This window comes from Geotrypetes seraphini, chromosome 12, assembly GCF_902459505.1.
Source record: "Geotrypetes seraphini chromosome 12, aGeoSer1.1, whole genome shotgun sequence".
In the NCBI taxonomy this organism is placed as follows: Eukaryota; Metazoa; Chordata; class Amphibia; order Gymnophiona; family Dermophiidae; genus Geotrypetes; species Geotrypetes seraphini.
In genome coordinates, this window is record NC_047095.1 from 55,930,548 (window position 1) to 55,952,012 (window position 21,465).

The 21,465-nt window shown below is 44.0% G+C and overlaps 1 protein-coding gene across 1 annotated transcript in view; it reads right to left on the reverse strand.

The window, feature by feature from the left end:
• The window catches only part of ACOT11 (acyl-CoA thioesterase 11), a 47,373-nt gene that overhangs the window by 11,170 nt on the left and 14,738 nt on the right, over positions 1–21,465 (reverse strand). Inside the window, exons 4-11 of the mRNA XM_033916891.1 lie at positions 21,232–21,292; positions 18,931–19,032; positions 16,283–16,418; positions 11,231–11,387; positions 6,637–6,756; positions 4,606–4,750; positions 2,944–2,999; positions 258–324 (exon numbers count right to left, since the gene is read on the reverse strand). Coding sequence (XP_033772782.1) covers positions 258–324; positions 2,944–2,999; positions 4,606–4,750; positions 6,637–6,756; positions 11,231–11,387; positions 16,283–16,418; positions 18,931–19,032; positions 21,232–21,292 — 844 coding nt within the window. The remainder of the gene's footprint in view (positions 1–257; positions 325–2,943; positions 3,000–4,605; positions 4,751–6,636; positions 6,757–11,230; positions 11,388–16,282; positions 16,419–18,930; positions 19,033–21,231; positions 21,293–21,465) is intronic.

Below are 21,465 nucleotides of genomic sequence, written 5' to 3' on the forward strand. Positions count from 1 at the left end.
ACATCCTTTCATATGCATTTTGGCATCATATTTATATATTTTTCATTTATTTTTAACTGTGATCTTATTATTCTATTTGCTTGGTTGTTGTTTTAATGTGAATGCTTTGTCATACCTCACTAAGATTAGAGATGACGTAAGTTAGAAATTCTTTAAAAACTTAATATTATAAAGTGGATGAATAAGGTAAAACCAGAGCCCTCTCGTTGGCCCCTCCCCTTTCTGCTTAAGGCACAGCGTGGCAGAGTCACATTTACCTGGTTACTTGGATCCCAAGGCACAGATAACGGTACCTCCGACTGTTTGCAAGAGATAACGTATTTCCTAGGGAATGAAAAGATCGTCACTTCAGCTTGTTTTACTGTGAATCGCTTAGATTGCTTTTGTAATGAGAGATGGTATATCAAGCAAAAGGGGAACCGATAAGGATTTAAGATAAGTTATACACTCTTAAATCTATCTAATAAGTTATAAATAAGTAAATAATGATATATAAAATATAAAAAAACAAAAAATAATTCTATCAGTTGGGGAATAATGAAGAATCCCATGACCACGGACTCGTTTTGAGCAAGTGGAATCAGAATTCCCACTGAAAAAGAATATTTGCACTGAATGTTTGTTTGATTGGTTAATATCAAGCAAAATAAATCTGTAATCTTCCCCCTTAGATATAGGATTCCATTTAAGTTAAACTTTCTTTCGTTTCAAATTCTCTCTTCAGGTCTGCCGTCTTTTCCAGCTAACTGCCTCTTTTACAAAGCCGCGTGGCAACGGCCCCAAAGCCCTTTAAATCTCTATGGGCTTCGGGGCCATTAGCGCGGCTTTGTAAAAGCGGCCGTATGTTTCTGCTGCCTTACACAACACAGAGAATCCCACGCTCTTCACAACCCCCCCAAAACCATCTTTTTAGACAGGTGTTTCTAGACATCCATAGGAACGCTTGCTTTTCCGTTGCTGCCCTCACTCTGTGGAATTCTCTCCCTTTTTATATCAGGACTGACCAACTTGCAGCGAACGTCACATCTCAACTAAAAAACGTATTATTTTGCATTAGCATTTGCCCCACTTTTTTTTTGGTTCATAGACAACCCCGCAAAAGACAAAGGCGCGCGCCGACAACTGAGCGCAAGATGGAGGCGCGCGCCGAAGAAAATTACAGTTTTTAGGGGCTCCGACGGGGGGTTTTTGTTGGGGAGCCCCCCCAGTTTACTTAATAGAGATCGCGCCGGCGTTGTGGGGGGTTGTAACCCTCCACATTTTACAGTAAACTTAACTTTTTCCCTAAAAACAGGGAAAAAGTGAAGTTTTCAGTAAAATGTGGGGGTTACAACCCCCCAAACCCCCCCACAATGCCCCCACAACGCGGCGCAATCTCTATTAAGTAAAGTGGGGGGTTCCCCCCCCACGCCCCCCTTGTCGGAGCCCTAAAAACAGTAATTTTCTGTGGTACGCGCCTCCGCGCTGCGCTCAATTGTCTGCGTGCGCCTTTGTCCCGGCGCGGTTTTGACCTGACACCTTTTTTTTCTGATATTTGACTAACCTCAACCTAGTCTACACCTTCATGATACTTTGTTAATTTTAATCAAGGGAGTTCACCCAGCCAATTTGTTTTCTCCTTACTCAATTATCCTGGATAACTGTAACATCTTGTTCTTTCCTTCTGTTCCAGTACGTTCTGTTTTGACTCTGTGCTTTTGCACTGTTTTATAACTATAGTTATAGTTAGAACATAAGAATAGACTTATTGGGTCAGAGCAGTGGTCCATCAAGCCCAGTAGCCCGCTCTCACGGTGGCCAATCCAGGCCACTAGTACCGGGCCGAAACCCAAGGAGTAGCAACATTCCATTCAGAATCCTAAAGAATAGCAAGATTCCGGAACCCCAAATAGTAGCAAAAGATTCCGGAACCCCAAAGAGTAGCAACATTCCATGCTACCGATCCAGGGCAAGCAGTGGCTTCCCCCATGTCTTTCTCAATAACAGACTATAGACTTTTCCTCCAGGAACTTGTCCCAACCTTTCTTAAAACCAGCTACGCTATCCGCATTTACCACAACCTCTGGCAATGCGTTCCAGAGCTTAACTATTTTCCGAGTGAAAAAAATATTTCCTCCTATTGGTTTTAAAAGTATTTCCCTGTAGTTCCCCCTCCCTAGTATTTTCTTTTAAATTGTACACCGCATAGATTTTACTCCTTTGTATACAATTGGAATCTATCAAATAGACTAAACTAATGGAGCTCGCGCTATACTGCAACTCGGGCGCACGCAGCGCTAGGCGTCAGAGAAATGCTCATCCAGTCTGTCTGACGTTCGGCTCTTTTGGAGGAGACGGTGCTGTTAACGACATTTCTCAAATGCAACTGCCAACTGCTTTTTCTTCGCAGCCCCCATGAAGGAAGCAGTCTAATAACGGGCCCCTTTTACAAAGCCGCAGTAGCGATTCTCCCGCAGCAAATGCCGTAGCCCATTCAATTCCTACGGGTTTTGGCGCATTTGCTGCAGGGGAATTGCTAATGTGGGGTCCAATACGAACCGAGTATTTTCAGAAAAATCTATCAAGACAAGCCATAGTCTGGCACCATCAAGAAAACTATTGCAAGAGCCTTGGTTACAGCATCCCCCCCCCACCCAAAAAAAAACCAAAACAACAAAACCCTGCTCCCTACGCACACTTCTAGAGGCACAAGGCGACCAATTATCACTGAAATGCGATGCGGAACATCTAAGACAAATTCCAGGATATTTGCCCTGTGCGTTCTGAGAGTTTTCGGAAAGCGTCACATGGTGCGGAGTAAGATGATCAAAGCACCATTTAGGAATACAGGGTCGATTCACTATTAAATAATTTTATACATAACAGAGGGGAGGTTTAACTTTCAAAGCAGTTAACCGTATTCACTCTGGTTCTCTAAATAATCCCAGCACCCTCCTCACTCACCTGTCCAGTCGAATCTTTTTCCTAGCATTTGCCTCCCGGTGTCGTCTTTCTCCATCCTGCCAAAAAAGAGGGAAAAAGTTAAGTTTCCAGTAAATGAGGGGAATTACAACCCCCCAAAACCCCCCACAACGCCGGCGTGATCTCTGTTAAGTAAAATGGGGGGGGGGGGGGTTCCCCACCAACACCCCCCGTCGGAGCCCCTTAAAATACTGTTTTTCTTCAGCGCGCTTCCACCTTGCGCTCAGTTGTCTGCGCTGGGTTGTCGTCGCGCGCTTTTGTCTATTAGCAGGCAAAGCTGGGGGCCCAATTAAGAGAATAAGGTCAGTTGTGGGCAATTTATTGGAGTTAACAGCCAGTAATTGTCATTCGTTGTCAGTCGCTCTTCTAGAAACTGTGCGTGCAATTTCTCTCGCATGCAATGCCTGGGGACATGGACATGGTTGGGGGAAGGGGGATGCCTAAGCAGTGGTGTAGTGAGGGTAGGAGGCGCTCCCCGCACCCACCTCTCTGGGGGCCCCCCCCACTCCTTCTGTGCCAAGTCCCCCCACACGCCTTCCTCTCCACCCCATGCCTTCTGCGCTAACCTCCCATGCCCTCCTCTGTGCGCCAACCCCTTGCCCTCCTCTCCACCCCTGCTCCTTCCGCGCCAACCCCTCCGCCCCCGCACCACCCTCGCGCCCTCTTTCCCACCCCCGTACCTCTTTAAATCTTTGCCGGCACAAGCAGTTTCTCTGGTCTGCTGGCTTTCCCTCCGGCGTTACTTCCTGGCCCTGCGACCCAGAAGTGATTTCAGAGGGAACCAGGCTGACGTGAACAGCGGGCTAGCGTAGTTGCTCGCATTGGTGCAGATTTTGAAGAGGTACGGGAGGGGGGGGAGGGAGGGAGGGTGCGAACGTGGTGTGGGGGGAGGAGGGGTAAGAGGGGTGGAGAGGTGCCAGTGCCCGGGTTAGTCCACCCCCTCCTTTCTACACCACTGTGCCAATGAGTTATGTATGTAGGTTATTGAATATTAGGGTTATGCATCTTACTGCCAACAATTAGTAACCGACTCTTACTCCAGCCTAGAGAATGACAAGGGGACAAATTTCTCCCCATCCCCGCAGAAACTCAATTTCCCTGTTCTTGCAAATTTTGTCCCTGTCCCATTCCTATAAGCTCTACCTCAGACAGACAGACAGCGTCCAAAGAGAGAGAGACAAAGAAAACAAAACAGACAGACAGACATCTGCTCTAGCCCGTTAATGTAACGGGCTTAAAGACTAGTAAGTAAATATAGATACACAGATATATCTGTAAACACATACATAGACAGATATATATCTGCTAGGCAGATGCCTGATGTCTAAGAAATGCTAGTATGACTTCATATTATATAGATAAATAGATATAAAAATGTGCATTTACAATCTATCCACTCTTTTTTTTCAGTCACTTTTTACAGGGGTTGGGGGTGGCATGCTGACATAAAATTAGCAAGAGGGACAAGGAAAAGGGGAGAAATATTTAACGTGTCCAATATTTCCTTCTTAATTTTTAAAATTCTTTTTTGGTATCCAGTGTGCAGGATACAGACGCCAGTGCTAGGACCACTCCGGATCGCTATGCTGTAGGGTGGCTCAGTCGCCCCTTCCAGGGGACGGCGAGGACACCTCCCGCACTTACCCCTGCTTCAGGCTTTATACGAGGCAAGATGCAGGGCCGGTTCTTCTCATCTAAAACCACAAAGGACATGAAGGCACTGTTGATGTGTCTCCGGCTGACTTCCCCTTCCTGGCTGTACGCTTCCACACACACTCCGACCTCCATGCTGCAAAAAGACGAGATGTCGTGGGCCAGAACATTTTGCCGAAACACAGCCCTGGCAAATCTAATAAATCCCCCATCTCAGTACAGTCCATTCACAGGCCACAGGGTGCAAAACATTCCCGCAGGAGGCTCCCACCAGGCCTACTTTACACAGCTTTAAATAAATCACATTATTTTATTTATTTATTCATTCAATTTTTTTATCTCGTCCTCCCAAAGGAGCCCAGAATGGGATACAGAGCCACATACACAGTGTAAGTCAGCATCAAAATACAATCATGTACTCTTACAAATCAGCAGTATGGATCAACATAAAGATAATGCAAACAGTATGAAACATCAGGCAATATAAGTACTCGTACATGATCTTGACAGATAATGTTCAATTTCACAGGGTCAGAGTATTACACATCCAATCAAGTAAAAAGTACGAGACTCACGAACTGATTTGCTGATGTTTTATATAAAAGGATGAGATTTGGCGGATTTCCTGAAAAGTCAACATTCCTGTCAGTGATCGGGCTGATGGCGGAATCTATCCACCTGGATTATTTGAAAGCGTTTTGTGTGAAAAGATAAAGGGGTCCTTTTACTAAGGCGAGCTAGCCGTTTTGGCGCGCGCGCTAAATGCTACCGCGCCCATTATATCCTATGGACGCATTGGTGCTCGTTAGCGTTTAGCGTGTGCTCATTTTTAGCGCACCCTAAATCGTCAACCGCACCTTAGTAAAAGGACCACAAAGTTTCTCTATCCAGTGGCCCCCACCCCTCCCTACTTAAATCATATTATTCTTTCCACTCCATCTGCTTTACTTTTGCCAACATTTGCCGGCTCTGTGCCATGGGCAGGACTCTAGACTCAAATCTGCAAAGGGCAAAGACAAAATCCCAGAGCTGACATGCCCTAGTAAGATTAAGAGATTTTTATTTACTCAGAGGAGGTAAGAGCAATGGCCACTATAGCATGAGCCTGGCTTAGGAGACTTCCGGCGCCGTAAGCGCAAGCGACCAGCCTTCAGGTGCTTTTCATACCCCACCAACACTGTACAGTAACTCTGAAGCAGACATAAACTTATACAGGTGTTTCATATAAGTAAAGCGTCCACAACTGCAGAAAATACTCTTACACAACTACATTACAATTTTTTTTTTTATTATTATTGCCATAGATGGAATATTCACGAGCACTTGTGGAAAAACTGAAACACTTTTCAGAAAAATACCTGCCAGTTTATTGTAATATTTAAGCCTTGTGGGCTTAAATATTATAATACACCATTGCACACAGTACACTGAGGTCTGATGTTGCCCAATACTATCACAAACTGCCTCACAAATCCTCAAGGGATCACCCTCCCCCCACTCCCATCACTGCTTGGATTTCAGTGTATCCCTCCAGGCAGTTTCCTTATGACCCCCCCCCCTAATCTCACTTCTTCTCTTCACCATTCATGTTCCTTCCACTTATGTTCTGCCATATAAATCCCTCCCTCCCTCATTAATATTTATCCTCTGCCATCCTCTAAGGTAGGGGTGTCAAAGTCCCTCCTCGAGGGCCGTAATCCAGTCGGATTTTCAGGATTTCCCCAATGAATATGCATTGAAAGCAGTGCATGCACATAGATCTCATGCATATTCATTGGGGAAATCCTGAAAACCCGACTGGATTCCGGCCCTTGAGGACCGACTTTGACACCTGTGCTCTAAGGTTTTGTGATTTTAATAATCTTGCTGCTACCTTTTCTCCTGACCAGAATTGTAGAGAAACACTGATTATTCCCATTTTATTGACCCAGGTGGCGTCCCTGTCATCCACTAACCTTCAGCACTCCATGTTGTGTAGCAGAGGGTTAGCCTTCCTGATCACAGGCCCAGGAAGGAACATACCTGTCCTTGAAGGCGTTGTTCACAATGGCCTTCAAAAGAAGACGGTCCCCAACTTGAGAAGGTCCCCTGAAATGGAACATTTCAATAGTCCTCAGAGTTGGATGGGCATGGCACAGTCGGCTGGAATTCAATTGAAGAGAATTAGTCAAGCCTCAGCAGGGTGGGATTTTGGAGCATTTCGAACACTTTCTGATTTGTTGATTAATGAACATTTATGCTATGATCAGATCAGTAAAATGCAGAGGTGTAGCCATGTGTTGGCCTGGGTGGGCGATGACACTTCTACTTTAACACAGGCCCACCCGATCAGTGGCAGAGGCACGGGTCAACAAGAGGTGGTACCTACATTTCCATTACCCAGTGCCCACTCACCCAGGTTAACCTCAGGTCCCACTACAAAAATCCATACTGGCTAAAGCACTGACAAAATCTGTCTTTGACTCCTTTTCCACCCCAGTCATTTGGGGGGGGGGGGCTGCAGAGATAGCATTGAGTCCGAGGGCAAGGGGAGGCATTAGGAACATAAAAATTGCCATACTGGGAAAGACCGAAGGTCCATCAAGCCCAGTATCCTGTTTCTAACATGGCCAACCCAGGTCCCAAGTACCTAGCTAGATCTCAATAAAACAGATTTTCTACTGTTATCTTAGGAATAAGCAGTGGATTTCCCCAAGCCATCTCAGTAATGGCCTATGGACTTCTCTTTTAGAAATGTATCTAAACCTTTTTTAAACACTGCTAAGCTAACTGATTTTTCACTACATTCTCCGGCATCAAATTCCAGAACCCAATGTTCAACTATTTTTATTGATGACATTATAACTGTACAGCAATGAGGATAATGCAAAGGGACAGGAATGTCATCCAAGTTCACACATTTCCATCTCCCCCCTCCCCCACATTACTGACTAACAAGGGTTATGGATGACAGTATCAAAAAGGAACAAGAAAAAATATTCTAATAATACAGTAATAGGTTATATAAATAGAACCTTCCCCAACCTGAATCCTCTATACAAGAGCAATGAGAAACTTCCCAACCCCCCCTAATAAAACCATCCCCCACCTTCCAAATAGTAGTAGGCCCAGCCAAACACCCACCCAACTCTTATAGCCTCTGAGATTCCTATTCTTCTCCCCCCCCAAATTCCATAATTTAATTACACGTTGTGTGAAGAAATATTTTCTCTGATTTGTTTTAAATCTACTACGTCATCGCATGCCCCTTAATCCTTGTATTTTTGGAAAGAGTAAATAAGCAATTGTATCTGGAGCAGGGGAGGGGAATTAAGTGAATCGGCCAAGGTGCTGAGGCTTTAGTTTTAACCACTGTGCCACACTCTGCCCCCTCTCCCGAGTGCTCTTCCCCAGTCACATAATCTTTGATATGTTTGACGTGATCTACCGCTAGTGAAACCATGCCCTTCAGTCTCTAATCTTGGAATTTCCTTGGATTGCAGATAACAGGCTTCTCTTTATCCTGTCAAGGATTCCATTAACGTCTCCACCACCCCACAGCAGACTAACCAGACTGTAGTTCACTGCCTCCACGTTCAACTCCATTTCAAATAATAGAATCTTAACAGCCAATTCCTTACATTTAAAGCAAAGAACTCTACAGAGACATTTTCAGTACCAGCAGGACCATCCCGAGCTAGAAATGCACCCTGTACGACATGGTCTCTAGAGCTCCTATCCGGCCCACTGCATCACCGTCAAGCAGGGAAGGCAATGGATGGGACACAATATGGAGCCTCTGACTCCCTTGCACCCTGTGTGGCCGCCCTGCCTGAACACAGCTTGCTACGACCCCCGTGCATCAGATGCAATCCCCGACGAAGTCTTCCTCGCTGATTTGTGGGGACATAATGAGGGAGAGAGGGAAAGGCCAGAAAGGAGAGCGCAGCGGAATTCAGATTCACAGGGATCTGACAGAAGCCACCAGGTGAGGAGTGTGTGGTGCAGCGGTTAGAGCTACGGCCTTAGCACCCTGAGGCTGCGGGTTCAAATCCCATGCCGCTCCTTGTGACCCTGGGCAAGTCACTTAATCCCCTATTGCTCCAGGCACATTAGAAAGAATGTGAGCCCATAAGGACAGACAGAGAAAAATGCTTGAGTACCTGAATATAAAACCTAAAAAAAAAACCAACCTTTTCTATTGTAGTCCCTAAAACTGGACCAAGACCATCGTCCATTTCACATCAGCTAACTGAGCTGGCATTTTAACTCAAATGGCTAAGAGGCTGGAGGAGTTGCTGTACAATGAGAGGTTAGAGAAACTGGGCCTCTTCTCCCTTGAAAAGAGGAGACTGAGAGGGGACATGATCAAAACACTCAAGATAATGAAGGGAATAGACTTAGTAGAGAAAGAGAGATTGTTCACCCTCTCCAGAGGGCACTCGCTAAAGTTGAAAGGGGATAGATTCCGTACAAACGTAAGGAAGTTTTACTTCACCCAGAGAGTGGTAGAAATCTGGAACGCTCTTCTGGAGGCTGTTATAGGGGAAAGCACCCTTCAGGGATTCAAGAAAAGGTTAGATAAGTTCCTGCTGAACCAGAACCTACGCAGGTAAGGCTATACTCAAATAGGGCACTGGGCACGATGGACCACTGGTCTGACCCAGCAGCGGCAATTCTTATGTTCTAATTCTAAAGGCAACAGGCTCAGTAATGCAGATTATCCCCTACAAGTTATCCACACCGTGAGGTGTGGGGCGTAGCTATGTGGGACAAGGGATCCTGAGCCCTCCCACTTTGAGCTCAGGGCCTCCCCTCAAACTATGACTGCCAGTGGAAGAGGTCCTCCTCCGGTGGCTGGAAGCTCTCCAATCGGTGGCACTTTTCTTGAGCTGCTGCCCCTGCCCTGTGCATGGTTGGTTTTTGGGCACATGCTGACATTAGGACACAAGAGGACCTGGTTAATTCGAAATCAAGGTCCTTGGACTTCAGGAATAAACAGCACGGTGGTTGCGAATACTTTCAGTGATTTGCTTTCTCTTCACTCGACTACCGATGTAAAGACATTTCTAAATGGGAAAAATACTTCATAGAGAATAGGCAGACGCTGCATCCGTGGGAATCTCGTGTAACTGGAGGCCTTGGTGGCAAGAACTCCTGCAAAGTCCAACTCAGAAAAATACTGTGTGTATATCAGATTCCCAACCAAATATTCCACAATACAGGAAGCAGATTATAGGGTACACCGACATATGAGTGCAGGACAATTGCGCTCTGACAAAAGTGCCCCGAACAACTCCTCAGGCCCCGTCCCTTGGAATGGGGCCTGAGGAGTGTCAGCAAATCAGAGCCTTCGTGTTAGCCTTCTTATTAGGGTTCCCATAATCATGATATAAACCTTACCCTAACACTAGATAGCAAGTGAATTTTTAAAGAGCAGTGGGTGGGGGAGGGGGAATCCCCCCCCCTCAAAAAAGAGGGTTATTTTGTAAACCTGAAAAAGAAAAAAGTATCCACAGCCACAATTGTCCTGCGCTCATTTGACGGGTCACCGATTATAGCACCTCAGTCCAGTGACCCTGTCAGCTACCATTATTAAGAAGGCCTATTACACACCGGGCAGTTTGTTTAGCAGTGGAAATAACTTACAATACATTTAAACACACACACAAAACAAAAACCCTGAATATGATTAAACTCAAACTGACTGGAGCCAAAATGTTATATTAATAATGATAATAGCTTTATTTTTTCTATACCACCATAATCTTGCGACTTCTAGGCGGTTCACAGTGAAAGAGAGCTGTACAGTCAGCGAATTACAAGGTGAGAACAGGTAGGAAGTCACTTAGTAATCAGTGTTTACAGGTTACAAATAGTTAACAGTATAATCTTAAACATTTTACATCAAAGGGGCTGGATGGTCAGCGAATTCCAGAATACAGATGGTGAGGAAGACACTGAATAGTCAAGAGAAGAACAGAATACATTTGTGAAGAAGCGTAATATTAGCATAAAGAAAAAAGTTTTAGGATGGGGGAGGGGGCGTTGTCTGGCTGGAAAATAAATCTCTTGAATTTCTTTCCGAAAGGCGCCATAGGTCTGCCTGGCTTTGTCAGTGAAGTTGCCTAGCCAGGTTAAAGAACATATCAGAGATGTTTGCTTTGAACGTTTTACATGTGATATTTCAGACACAAGTTTTATTTTATTTTTCTTTCCAGCTTATGATTTATCTTTAATCTTATCTATTGTTTTGCCTTTTGTCTTTGTTTTGTTCTATTTCTATCATTTAAATTTCTCCAGAATTCTACTGTTCAACGGCTCCCCCTTCTGCTTCTATTCCTTTCTCTCCTCTCTTCTACCTTCCAAAGTATTTAGATCAATGCTGTCTTGTTAAAATGTTTATTTTATTTTTATTTTTCCTCTAACTCTACTTTTCACTTCTCTATTACCCTCCAGGTACTTTAGTTAGATTGTGAGCCTTCGGGACAGTAAGGGAATTTTTCAAGTACCTTTCTTATTTCTAATCTTAATGTATATTTTCTGTAAACCGCTTAGAACCCAACGGATGTAGCGGTATATAAGAAATAAATTACATTACATTACAAGCATTTTTTTTTTGTGGTTTGAACTGTACCTTGCTGCAATCGTGGCAACATTTTCCATCCAGGCCATAATTTGCCCTCCGAAAGTGTTTCCTTGGTGGTTGGCGTGCGGTGGCAGCACCAGCTCCACACTTTCCACCCGCGTCCTCTCCGCTGGCACCTCCCCATTGTCATCATCACTCTCTCGCTCTGTCAGGAAAACATGAACACAATGTCATGCGAGAGCGCCCATGCCCCACACATCCTATACGCTGCGCACACGCAGGCCTCCATCAGGGATCTAGGCACAGAGGTTGAGTGTACAGTATAGAACGGTGTCTCTCAAACTGTGTGCCACGAGAGATTCCAGAATTTTACTTTATTTTTAAAAATTCCCTTCATAAGTAAACACTAGAATAGATGACATGAGTCTGTCAATGTTATGAGCATGTGTTTGCATAAGGACACAACTGCCCAGACAAGTATCAGTCTTTGACGGGATTGGTCCTTATAAACTAACGGCGAGTAATTTTAGTTTTTATGCAGTATTTGAGCAACAAAGCAATCAAGGCTTTGATACCGTTTGGATCTTCTTATCTTTGTGAACTTGGATTTTCAGCTCTGACAGAAATTAAATCTAAAAAAAGAGAACGACTGAAGATGGTGGATGATGAAATGTGTGTTTGCTTGTCGACTACCGAGCCACATTTTGAGTTAGTTTGCACTCAAAAACAAGCACATCCATCGCATTGATTAGAAATTCTACACTTCTCCCTCCGTATTCGCTGCAATAGGGGATTTACAGTCCCGCGAATACAGAAAAACCACGAATGACTTTTTTCATATGTTATTCGCTGTTTTCTATTAAAAACCATCGTGAATATGGTGAAACCGCGAATGACATGGTTGGGAGACCTGGCCTGTTCCTGAAGGAGAGGCAAAACATGGTGAAGAAAGTGCTGGGAATCAGCGATTTTCTCTGTAAATGCTTGGAATCAGTGAATTCTCTATGCAAGCTGACATCATTTGGAGGGAGGAGCCAGCAAGCTAAAAAACGCAAATAATTGAAACCACAATTGTTGAAACCGCGAATACGGAGGGAGAAGTGTATTCTATCTACTTTAGTTTTACCGTTGTTACAATTACCCATCCATAGCTTAAAGAAGTTTAATTAAATAACTCTCAAATTTAATTTTTTGTTGGTTTTGCAATTTTATCATTTCAATTAATGTGCTGGGGCTAAAAAAGTGAGAGACCCTGGTATAGGACTTATACACCAAGCACAGAAAACAGTTGTGTGCTAACAGATATTTATTTATTTTAAAATTTATGTACTGCGTAAAAACTATGCGGTTTACAAAATTACATGCACACATACTGAAAATACTAAAACATGTTTCAACAGAACAAACACAATAAAACATTAACCAACGGTATCATTATTAAAACCTTTTTTCAAATTCATCCTACAAGATGGAAAGACAAAGGGCTCCTTTTATCAAGCCGCGCTAGTGGGGTTAATGCGCCCGACTTTTCATCACACATTTACCCCCGCGCTGGCCTAAAAATTACCGCCTGCTCAAGGGAGGCGTTAGCGGCTAGTGCGGCTGGCGGTTTTAACACGCGGTATTACACGCATTAAACCTCTAGCGCGGCTTGATAAAAGGAGCCCAAAATCCCATAAAAACATTTACAGGACGGTAAAGTTGTAACAGCAAATAGCAGGTAGGTGAAACTGCCACCTTTCTCCCAGCTCATCTAATCTAGAACAGGGGTTCTCAACCCCGTCCTCAGGAAACACCTGGCCAGACAAGTTTTCATGGTATCCACAATGATCATGCACGGGATAGGTTTGCTTGCACTACCAACCCTATCCTGAAAACCTGGCTGGCTAGGCGTGTCCCTGAGGACTGAGTTGAGAATCCCTGATCTAGAAATGTTAGTGGAATGACAATACTATTAACAAACCAAAAAGAGCACACTTATGGTGTGACAAAGAGCGCTTTTCCCCTTCCTCCATGTACAAACTCATGTGTGTGGGGACTAGGTATGAAAACACAGAGCAAACTGTGTCTGGTTAGGGTGAGAGATCTTGAAAAGAAGATTGCGCTGGAAGCAAAAACACACAGTAAAAACTTTTTTAAGGCATAGCAAGAAGCCAGGAAGAGAATCAGCTGGACCACTAGATGAACAAGGGTTAAAAGAGGCTCTCAGGAAAGACAAGGACATAGCGGAGAGATTAAATTAATTCTCTGCCTTGGTCTTCACTGAGGAAGATGTGGGGGACATACCGATGCCAGAAATTGTATTCAATTCTGATGAATCAGAGAAACTCATACAAATCTCTGTAACACTGGATGATGTAATGGATCAATTTGACAAACTGAACAGTAGCAAATCGTCTGGACCAGATGGTTATACATCCCAGAGTACTGATAAAACTGAAAAATGAATTTGCAGAACTATTGTTAGTAATTAGTCATTTTTCTTTAAAAACCTGCATAGTATGTGATGCCAACTTTTAAAAAGGGTTCCAGAGGTGATCAGGGAACTTATAAATTGGTGAGTTTGACGTCGGTACCGGGCAAAATGGTAGAGACTATTATAAAGAGCAAAATGACAGAACATACACGTAAGCATGCATTAATGAGAGAAAGCCAAAATGGTTTTAGTCAAGAGAAATCTTGCTTCATCAATCTACTGCATTTCTTTGAAGGGGTGAATAAAGGTGGATAAAGGTGAACCGGTTGATATTGTGTATCTGGATTTTCAAAAGGCATTTCAAAAGGCATTTTCAAAAGGCATTTCAAAAGGTGGATAAAGGTGAACCGGTTGATATTGTGTATCTGGATTTTCAAAAGGCATTTGACAAAGTATCTCATGAAAGACTTCTGAGGAAATCAGAAAGTCATGGGATAGGAAGTAATGTCCTTTTATGGATTGAGAAATGCTTGAAAGACGGAAAATAGAGAGTGAGTTTAAATGGTCAATATTCTCAACGGAAAAGGATAAATAGTGGGGTTCCCCAAGGGTCTGTGCTGGAACCGCTACTTTTTAACATATTTATCAATGATCAAGAGATGGGAATAACTAGTGAGATAATTAAAATTTGCTGATGACACAAAGTTGCTCAAAATTGTTAAATCGCAAGAGGATTGTGAAAAATTGCAAGATGGCCTTGTGAGGCTGGAAGACTGGGTATCAAAATGGCAGATGACGTGTAATATGAGCAAGTGCAAAGTGATGCATGTGGGAAAGAGGAACCCAAAATATACCTATGTGATTCTGGTTTCTGTGTTAGGAGTCACTGCCCAGGAAAAGGATCTAGGTGTCATTGTTGAGGATATGTTGAAACCCTCAGCTAATAAAGCAAATAGAATGTCAGGAATTATCAGGAAAGGAATGGAAAACAAAGATGAAAATGTTATAATGCCTGTGTATTGCTCTATGGCAGGGGTGTCAAAGTCCCTCCTCGAGGGCCGTAATCCAGTCGGGTTTTCAGGATTTCCCCAATGAATATGCAGGAGATCTATTTGCATGCACTGCTTTCATTGTATGCTAATAGATCTCATGCATATTCCTTGGGGAAATCCTGAAAACCCGACTGGATTGTGGCCCTCGAGGAGGGACTTTGACACCCCTGCTCTATGGTATGGCCCCACCTCAAATACTGTGTGCAGTTCTGGTCACCATAGCTCAAAAAAGATATATCAGAATTAGAAAAGGTAAAGATAAGGGCGACAAAAATTATAAAAGGGATAGGACAACTTCCCTTTAAGGAAAGGCTAAAGCAGCGAGGGCTCTTCAGCTTGGAGAAGAGACGGCTCAGGGGTTATATGATAGAGGTCTATAAAATAATGAGTGGAGTGGAAAGGGTAGATGTGAATTGCTTGTTCACTCTTTCCAAAAATACTAGGACTAGGGGGGTCATGCGATGAAGTTACTATGTAGTAGATATAAAACAAACCGGAGAAAATATTTCTTCACACGGTGTGTAATTAAACTCTGGAATTCGTTGCCGGAGAATGTGGTGAAATCAGTTAGTTTAACGGGGTTTAAAAAAAAGGTTTGGATGCTTTCCTAAAAGTATCCATAGGCCATTATTGAGATGGCTTGGGGAGATCTTGTCTATTCCTAGGATAAGCAGCATAAAATCTGTCTTACTACTTGGGATTTAGCTAAGTACTTGGGACCTGGGTTGGCCACATTTCTTGGCTCCCATTGAGTCCTATCCAAGAGTACTATACCATCCAAATAAATTTCATGTACAGTGGTGCCTCGCATAACGAACGCCTCGCACAGCGAACGCTGCGCACAACGAACTTCAGGTCTTGCTTCCTACAACGAACTTCGTTTCACACAACGAAGTCGCCCGAGCTGCATCCTTCCGCGCAGGCACTGCGCTTAACTGCCCTCTCTCCGCCTGGCTCCCTGTGCAGTGGCGGACCGTCGGCTCGCAGGGGCCCGGCGCCTACTGCTGATGCGTTGGGGGGGGCGGAGCTACTCTCGCCGCTTCCCCAATGCTAGAAAAAAATGATGTCGTTGGGTTTCTGAAGTTTATCAGAGCTCTCAAAGCTTTAGTAGAGGTTTAGTTAATACAGTATAATCCCATTATAACGGACTTCAAGGGACCTGGAAAACCAGTCTGTTATATTCAGAGTCCGTTATATCCAAAGTTGCATTTTTTAAAAACTTTATTTAGGGCATCTTGAAACAACGTAAAAAAAAAAATGAACAGTTAAGTCCCAGTTTTTGCCGCTGAGACTCTGCCCTCTCTCACTGTAAAATTAGACTCTACTTAGTCTGTCTTTAAATTTAAAAAATGTGTGTTGTTTTAAAAAACAATTATGTTTTTAGATGTATCTAAATAAAAATAATAACAAAAAATTTATCTTTTTTTATGTCATCTTAGCATATTTTATGCTACAGAACGAATTATTTTTTTTAACATGTATTGTTATGGGAAAACGCGTTTCACATAACGAACTTTTCGCATAACAAACTTGCTCCTGGAACCAATTAAGTTCGTTGTGTGAGGCACCACTGTATACAGAAACAATCCCCTGCCCACCACCTTATTAGGGATTGCAGTCTGTGAACATTACCGTCCCGAATGATGCTTTTGGTGAGGAGGGCCTTGATTGTATCTGTGTGATGCAATCTCATACGGCGACGCTCTGCGGCGATACTGTACTCTGTGTGCTCCTCCTCTGTCTGGGGTATCAAGGGCTTCAGTTTGACCTGGGGATGGAAAAGTAACCTTGTGGTTAGAGCATATGGGGGGGGGGGGGGGGGAAATGAACTAAGAAAGACAGAGTTCACACCCTTGCTTCTCCTCAGAATCTCTTTGTGACCTTGGGCAGGTTCCTTTATTCTCTATTGTCTCAGATCCAGATTAAATTGTGAACTCATTTGGACAAAGAAATAACTGTGTGTACCTAAATATGTAACTCGCCTTGAGGCCAGATTTGAAAAGGCCAAGTGATTAAATTTAAAAATCCAGATCCATCAGACCAATGGTGGATCTAGTATTTGACACCCAGGACTGATCATTTTTTTAACACCTCCATCCTCTCTATTAAAAAATATTTTTAGTAATAAGCCACGAGTCACACAACATGGGTGCACCTAGGAAAAGGCAGCATCTTAAACACTGCAGTGAACACTAGAACATCAATACACCCACTGTAAAACTAAACAAGCCGGATTGATACTGCAAAGTCAGTGCTAACAGAAAACCGTGTCGTTTTCATACACACAGAACACAGATACACCCTCGCCCAGTACGGAATAAGTAATCACAAACTAAAAATAGAAATATGTAGATAAAAGTTAAACTGAACCGCCAAGAAGCCAGACTCTGCATACAATGCAACACCACAGACACAGTGACAAATGTCCCCTAATACTGTGCAAGATAGCAGATGTAAATTTGAAACAAACGGACAAATAATCACCACTTTACAAATTAACACATAGAAATAAAATAAAAATATACCATTTTATGGGACTAATCCATTTTTGAATTAGCTTTCAGAGGCCATAACCTCCTTCTTCAGGTCAGTACAGTATACTGCGGTTACTATCCTGTCCTGACATGAGGTCTCCAAAAGTTAGAAAAAAATAAGTCCAATAAAAAGATTACCTTCTTTTCATTTTCTATTTATAAACACTTATGATACAACTACAATACTATTTTATTCTTAAGCAACAAAAAAATCTTTTTTTTCTACCTTTTGTCATTTCTGCTTTAATCATCTTCTCTTCATTCTCTTCTTTCTATCCAGTGTCTGTCCTCTTTCTCCCTTCTATGCAGCATCTGCCTTCTTTTTCTGCCCCTTCCATCCACTGTCCACCCTCTCCCCCTTCCATATGCATCTTCCTTCTTTCTATGTCCCTTCCATAAACTGTCTATCCTGTGCCCCTTCTCTACAGCTTCATCCTTCATTTCAGCTTCATCCCTTCATCATTTTTCTCGCTGTCTCCACCCCTCCCCTAATGTTCTGGTATCTCTCTCATCTCCTTTCCTTCCTTCCTTCCCACCCCACTGTCTGACATCTGTCTCCTTCCCTTACATCCTGGTATCTCTCCTTCCCTTCCATCTCTCTCTCCTCCTCCAAGCTCTGGCATCCTCTCACCTTCCTTTCTCTCCCTCCATCCTTTCCCCCTGGTCTGGCATCTGTCCCCTTCCCTCCCCCCATGCCCTGGCATCTCTCCCTCCCCTTTCATGGCATCTTCTTTCCTTTCCCTCCCTTCCCCTAGTCTGGCATCTCTCTTTCTTCCCTCCCACCCTCTGTCACCCTCTCCTCCCCCCCCCCCGGTTGATAGCGCAACCTTTACAACTCGCAGCTCTTACTGGCTTCGCGTCTTCCTGTTTCTATGAAGGCAGGACCCAGCAGAGGAAGGCCCAACACTGGCAGAGCAGCAAGTTATAAAGGTTGTTGCTGCAGTGAAGCAGCTCACGATGCGACCAGGAAGTGATGTCATAGAGAGAGCGGAAGCCAGTGCAGTTCACCTGCCGGTGAAGATTTGAAGAAGTGGGTTGGGTGGAGAGGAGGACAGGTGCCAGCACCCCTTCTAAGATAGCACCCAGGGTGGTACATTTCCCTGCCCTCTCCTCACTATGCCACTGTAGAGGTTTTTGCACCCTGAGCAGCTGACACTTTCACCTGCCCTCAGTTACACCGAAAGGCCTTCCCTGGCTATCCAGTGCAGAACCTTTGCATTATAAACTTTGTATTAGGGACACAGGGTTATATGGCTCAAGAATGTCTCATTTCTGGCCCTGGTTTTAATCCTGGTTTTCTCCTACTGCACACAGGGGCGTACAGTTCTGAGCACCCAAAGAAAAAAGTCCTTGCGAATAGCAACATACATTTTCTTTTTCTATAATTCATTGCTTAGAACATCAAATGCCATGCTCAGCTAATGAGATGGATATCAAAATGGCTGCAGTAAACACACCTCAGAAAAAAGTGGCAATGATCCCCAAAGCTTTCAAAGTACAATAACAGAGAAAAATGTGCCAGCTGCCATCCAGGTGCTACATGAAGGCAGCGGGTAGACTTTTCACGAACTTTGAAGAGCAGGAGAGCGGATTCTGCAGCGGTATGCTAGAGGGGTCTCCCACGCGTCCACTTCATAGTGTGAAAACAACAGCACATTGTTAAATTTCTCACAGGCCATCCGTAGAGCAATTTATGTTTACAAAGGATGTCACCCTCAGAAAAGGAAAACGTTGAGCACACCGCACCTTTTCAGATCCTTGACTCTGCGCTACAAAGGTCGCGTAGGCATTAGACACATTCCACTGCTTCCCACTGCACAAGTCTTCATAACTGACCTGGATACCGACCTGAAAATGACAGCAGGGGGCGTTACTGAGTATACAAACAGGTCACATCTGCTTAAACTGCTAGAAGTACATGGTGTTAGCGTGAAAATGAGGTGGGAATAAGCAGTGGCATAGCAAGGGGGGGTGGGGAAGACGATCCACCTGGGTGCCCACTTGGTGGGGGCGCCAGCACCTATCCTCCTCTCTGCCCCCCTCCTTCCCTGCCCCCCCCCTACTGTGCGCACCTTAAAAGCATGTCAATCACGCGATGGCACCCTTTAGAGAATTGCGCTTCCGGCAAAGGTTGGCGCCTAAAATGCAGGCCAAGGTTTTTAAGGCCTACATTTCCGGTGCCTACCTTTGACGTGACTCACAGGCCTTGAGCATGTGCAGATGCTCAAGGCCCAGCAGACGAGGAGGCCGATCTTCGGGGTGCCCAGATGAGGGTAAGAAGCGGCAGGGGGGTGCCCAATCGTGTCGGTGGGGGTGCCGGATCGTGGCAGGGGGGTGCCGGATCGTGGCAGGGGGGGGTGCCGCATCGCAGGGGGGGGTGCCGGATCGCAGGGGGGGCCTTCGAGAGAGCAATGCCGGTTCTCGGGGGGGGGGGGGGGGGAACGCATCAAAACGAGTTTCCATTATTTCCTATGGGGAAACTCGCTTTGATAAACGAGCATTTTGGATTACGAGCATGCTCCTGGAACGGATTATGCTCGTAATCCAAGGTACCACTGTACTATTCATTCCTGTTCTCTTCTATATTCTAAAAGATTGAATTGTACTTCTGCCCTTTCTTACCTTATATATCTATTAGTCTGTAAGTCCATCATTCTAACCTATTTTAAAAACTAAATGGTATATTTAATCACATGCCTATATTTTTTACTAAAGTCGTATTTTGCTTAGTAAATTAAATAAGCGATTCATTAAACCAAAATAAAACTTGAAACTTGATTTGTTATCATCATTTAGGAAGAGATTCTCCCAAGGTGGTATCAGCAGGCACAGCTTAACCTAAAGCGTACAATTTTGTTAACAGCCTAACAGTAGTGAAAAAGACCAAAAATAAGCATAAATACAAGGAATGAGGTAAACTGAAACTTAATAATAGGTCCGCCATGAAACAGTTTCAAAAAATATACTTATTAACAGCATTGAAATTCAAATAGAGAGAGTTAAGACGGTTCACAGACTATACCGCGCGAGACAATGCCGGGCAATCATGCACAGGACGTTGGCGCGCTGGATTAAAACAGTATTTTAAAGTGCTCCGAGGGGGTGTGTGGGAGGGGAATCCCCCCCCACACACACACTTTCCTTAGAAGTGTTGGTACTCCCGTTGTGGGGGATGTTGGTGGGGGGAACCCCGCCATTATAGAGGAAGCAGCGCTTTTTCCCTATTTTTTAGGGAAAAATGACTGTTTCCTCTGTAATTGGGAGTTCCCCCCCAACGAGAAATTTTGGGAAAATTCAATACTCTTAAGTTAAGACGTCGATTGTAATTTTCAATCATTTCTATTTTACGTGAAAGAAGAATCTGGTCTTTGATTATAGTGGTAATAGCATTTTTCAAAGGAATAGTCTCAGAGATCAGCTCTCTCTTTTATGTCACTTCCTGGTTCCGCAACCAGGAAGTAACCTCAGAAGGAGAGCCGAGGCCGGTGCGAGCAGCAGGAAGGAGGTTCTGCTCATGGCCAGAAAAGATTTTAAGAGGTAGGTGGATGGAGAGGACAAGAGGTGCTGGTGCCCCCGCCCAGATGGCACTCAGGGCGGTCCACACCCCCTTACTATTTATTTATTTAAAAATGTATAGCCCGCATAACCAACAATGCTATGCGGATCACATCAATACATACATAATGAAGTTATAACAAAAACATACACATATCATTAACAAATAAAAGCAACACAATAAAGCAATAAAAATAACTCAATAAGACTAACAACAGTCTTATCTCTGATTAAAATACTAAAATCATGAAAACGTTCTTTAAATTGGCGCCTATCCTGTGTCTAGGCGCCAACTTAAAAGAACTGTCTCCTAAACTCACCCAGCTGCTGTAGAATGCTTAAATGGTCAAAGAAGATAAGTAGCTTTGACCTCCCCTACCAGAGATCCAAGTAGAGCCAAGTGCCATTCACAGGGCCTCCCACTCTGAGCAGCACAGGAGAGAGCAGGGACAGATCACACGCACTGAAAACCAACGTCTGTTGTATACAAACCTCCATGCTGGAGATAAAGGCTCGGTTCACCTTGGCTTTGATATTTACAACTTGTCCGACACTAAAATCAAGAAGAAAACAGTGTCAGCGCATCGAAGGAGAAGACCAGTGCCCTCGAGACACAGCACTAGACCCTGGTCCAGGATTCCAGAGGGTTAGAAGTCACAGCATATAAATGGACTTTGAGGGTTGATTGATAACATGGCATGAATACAAGGGGTATCTGTAAAATTA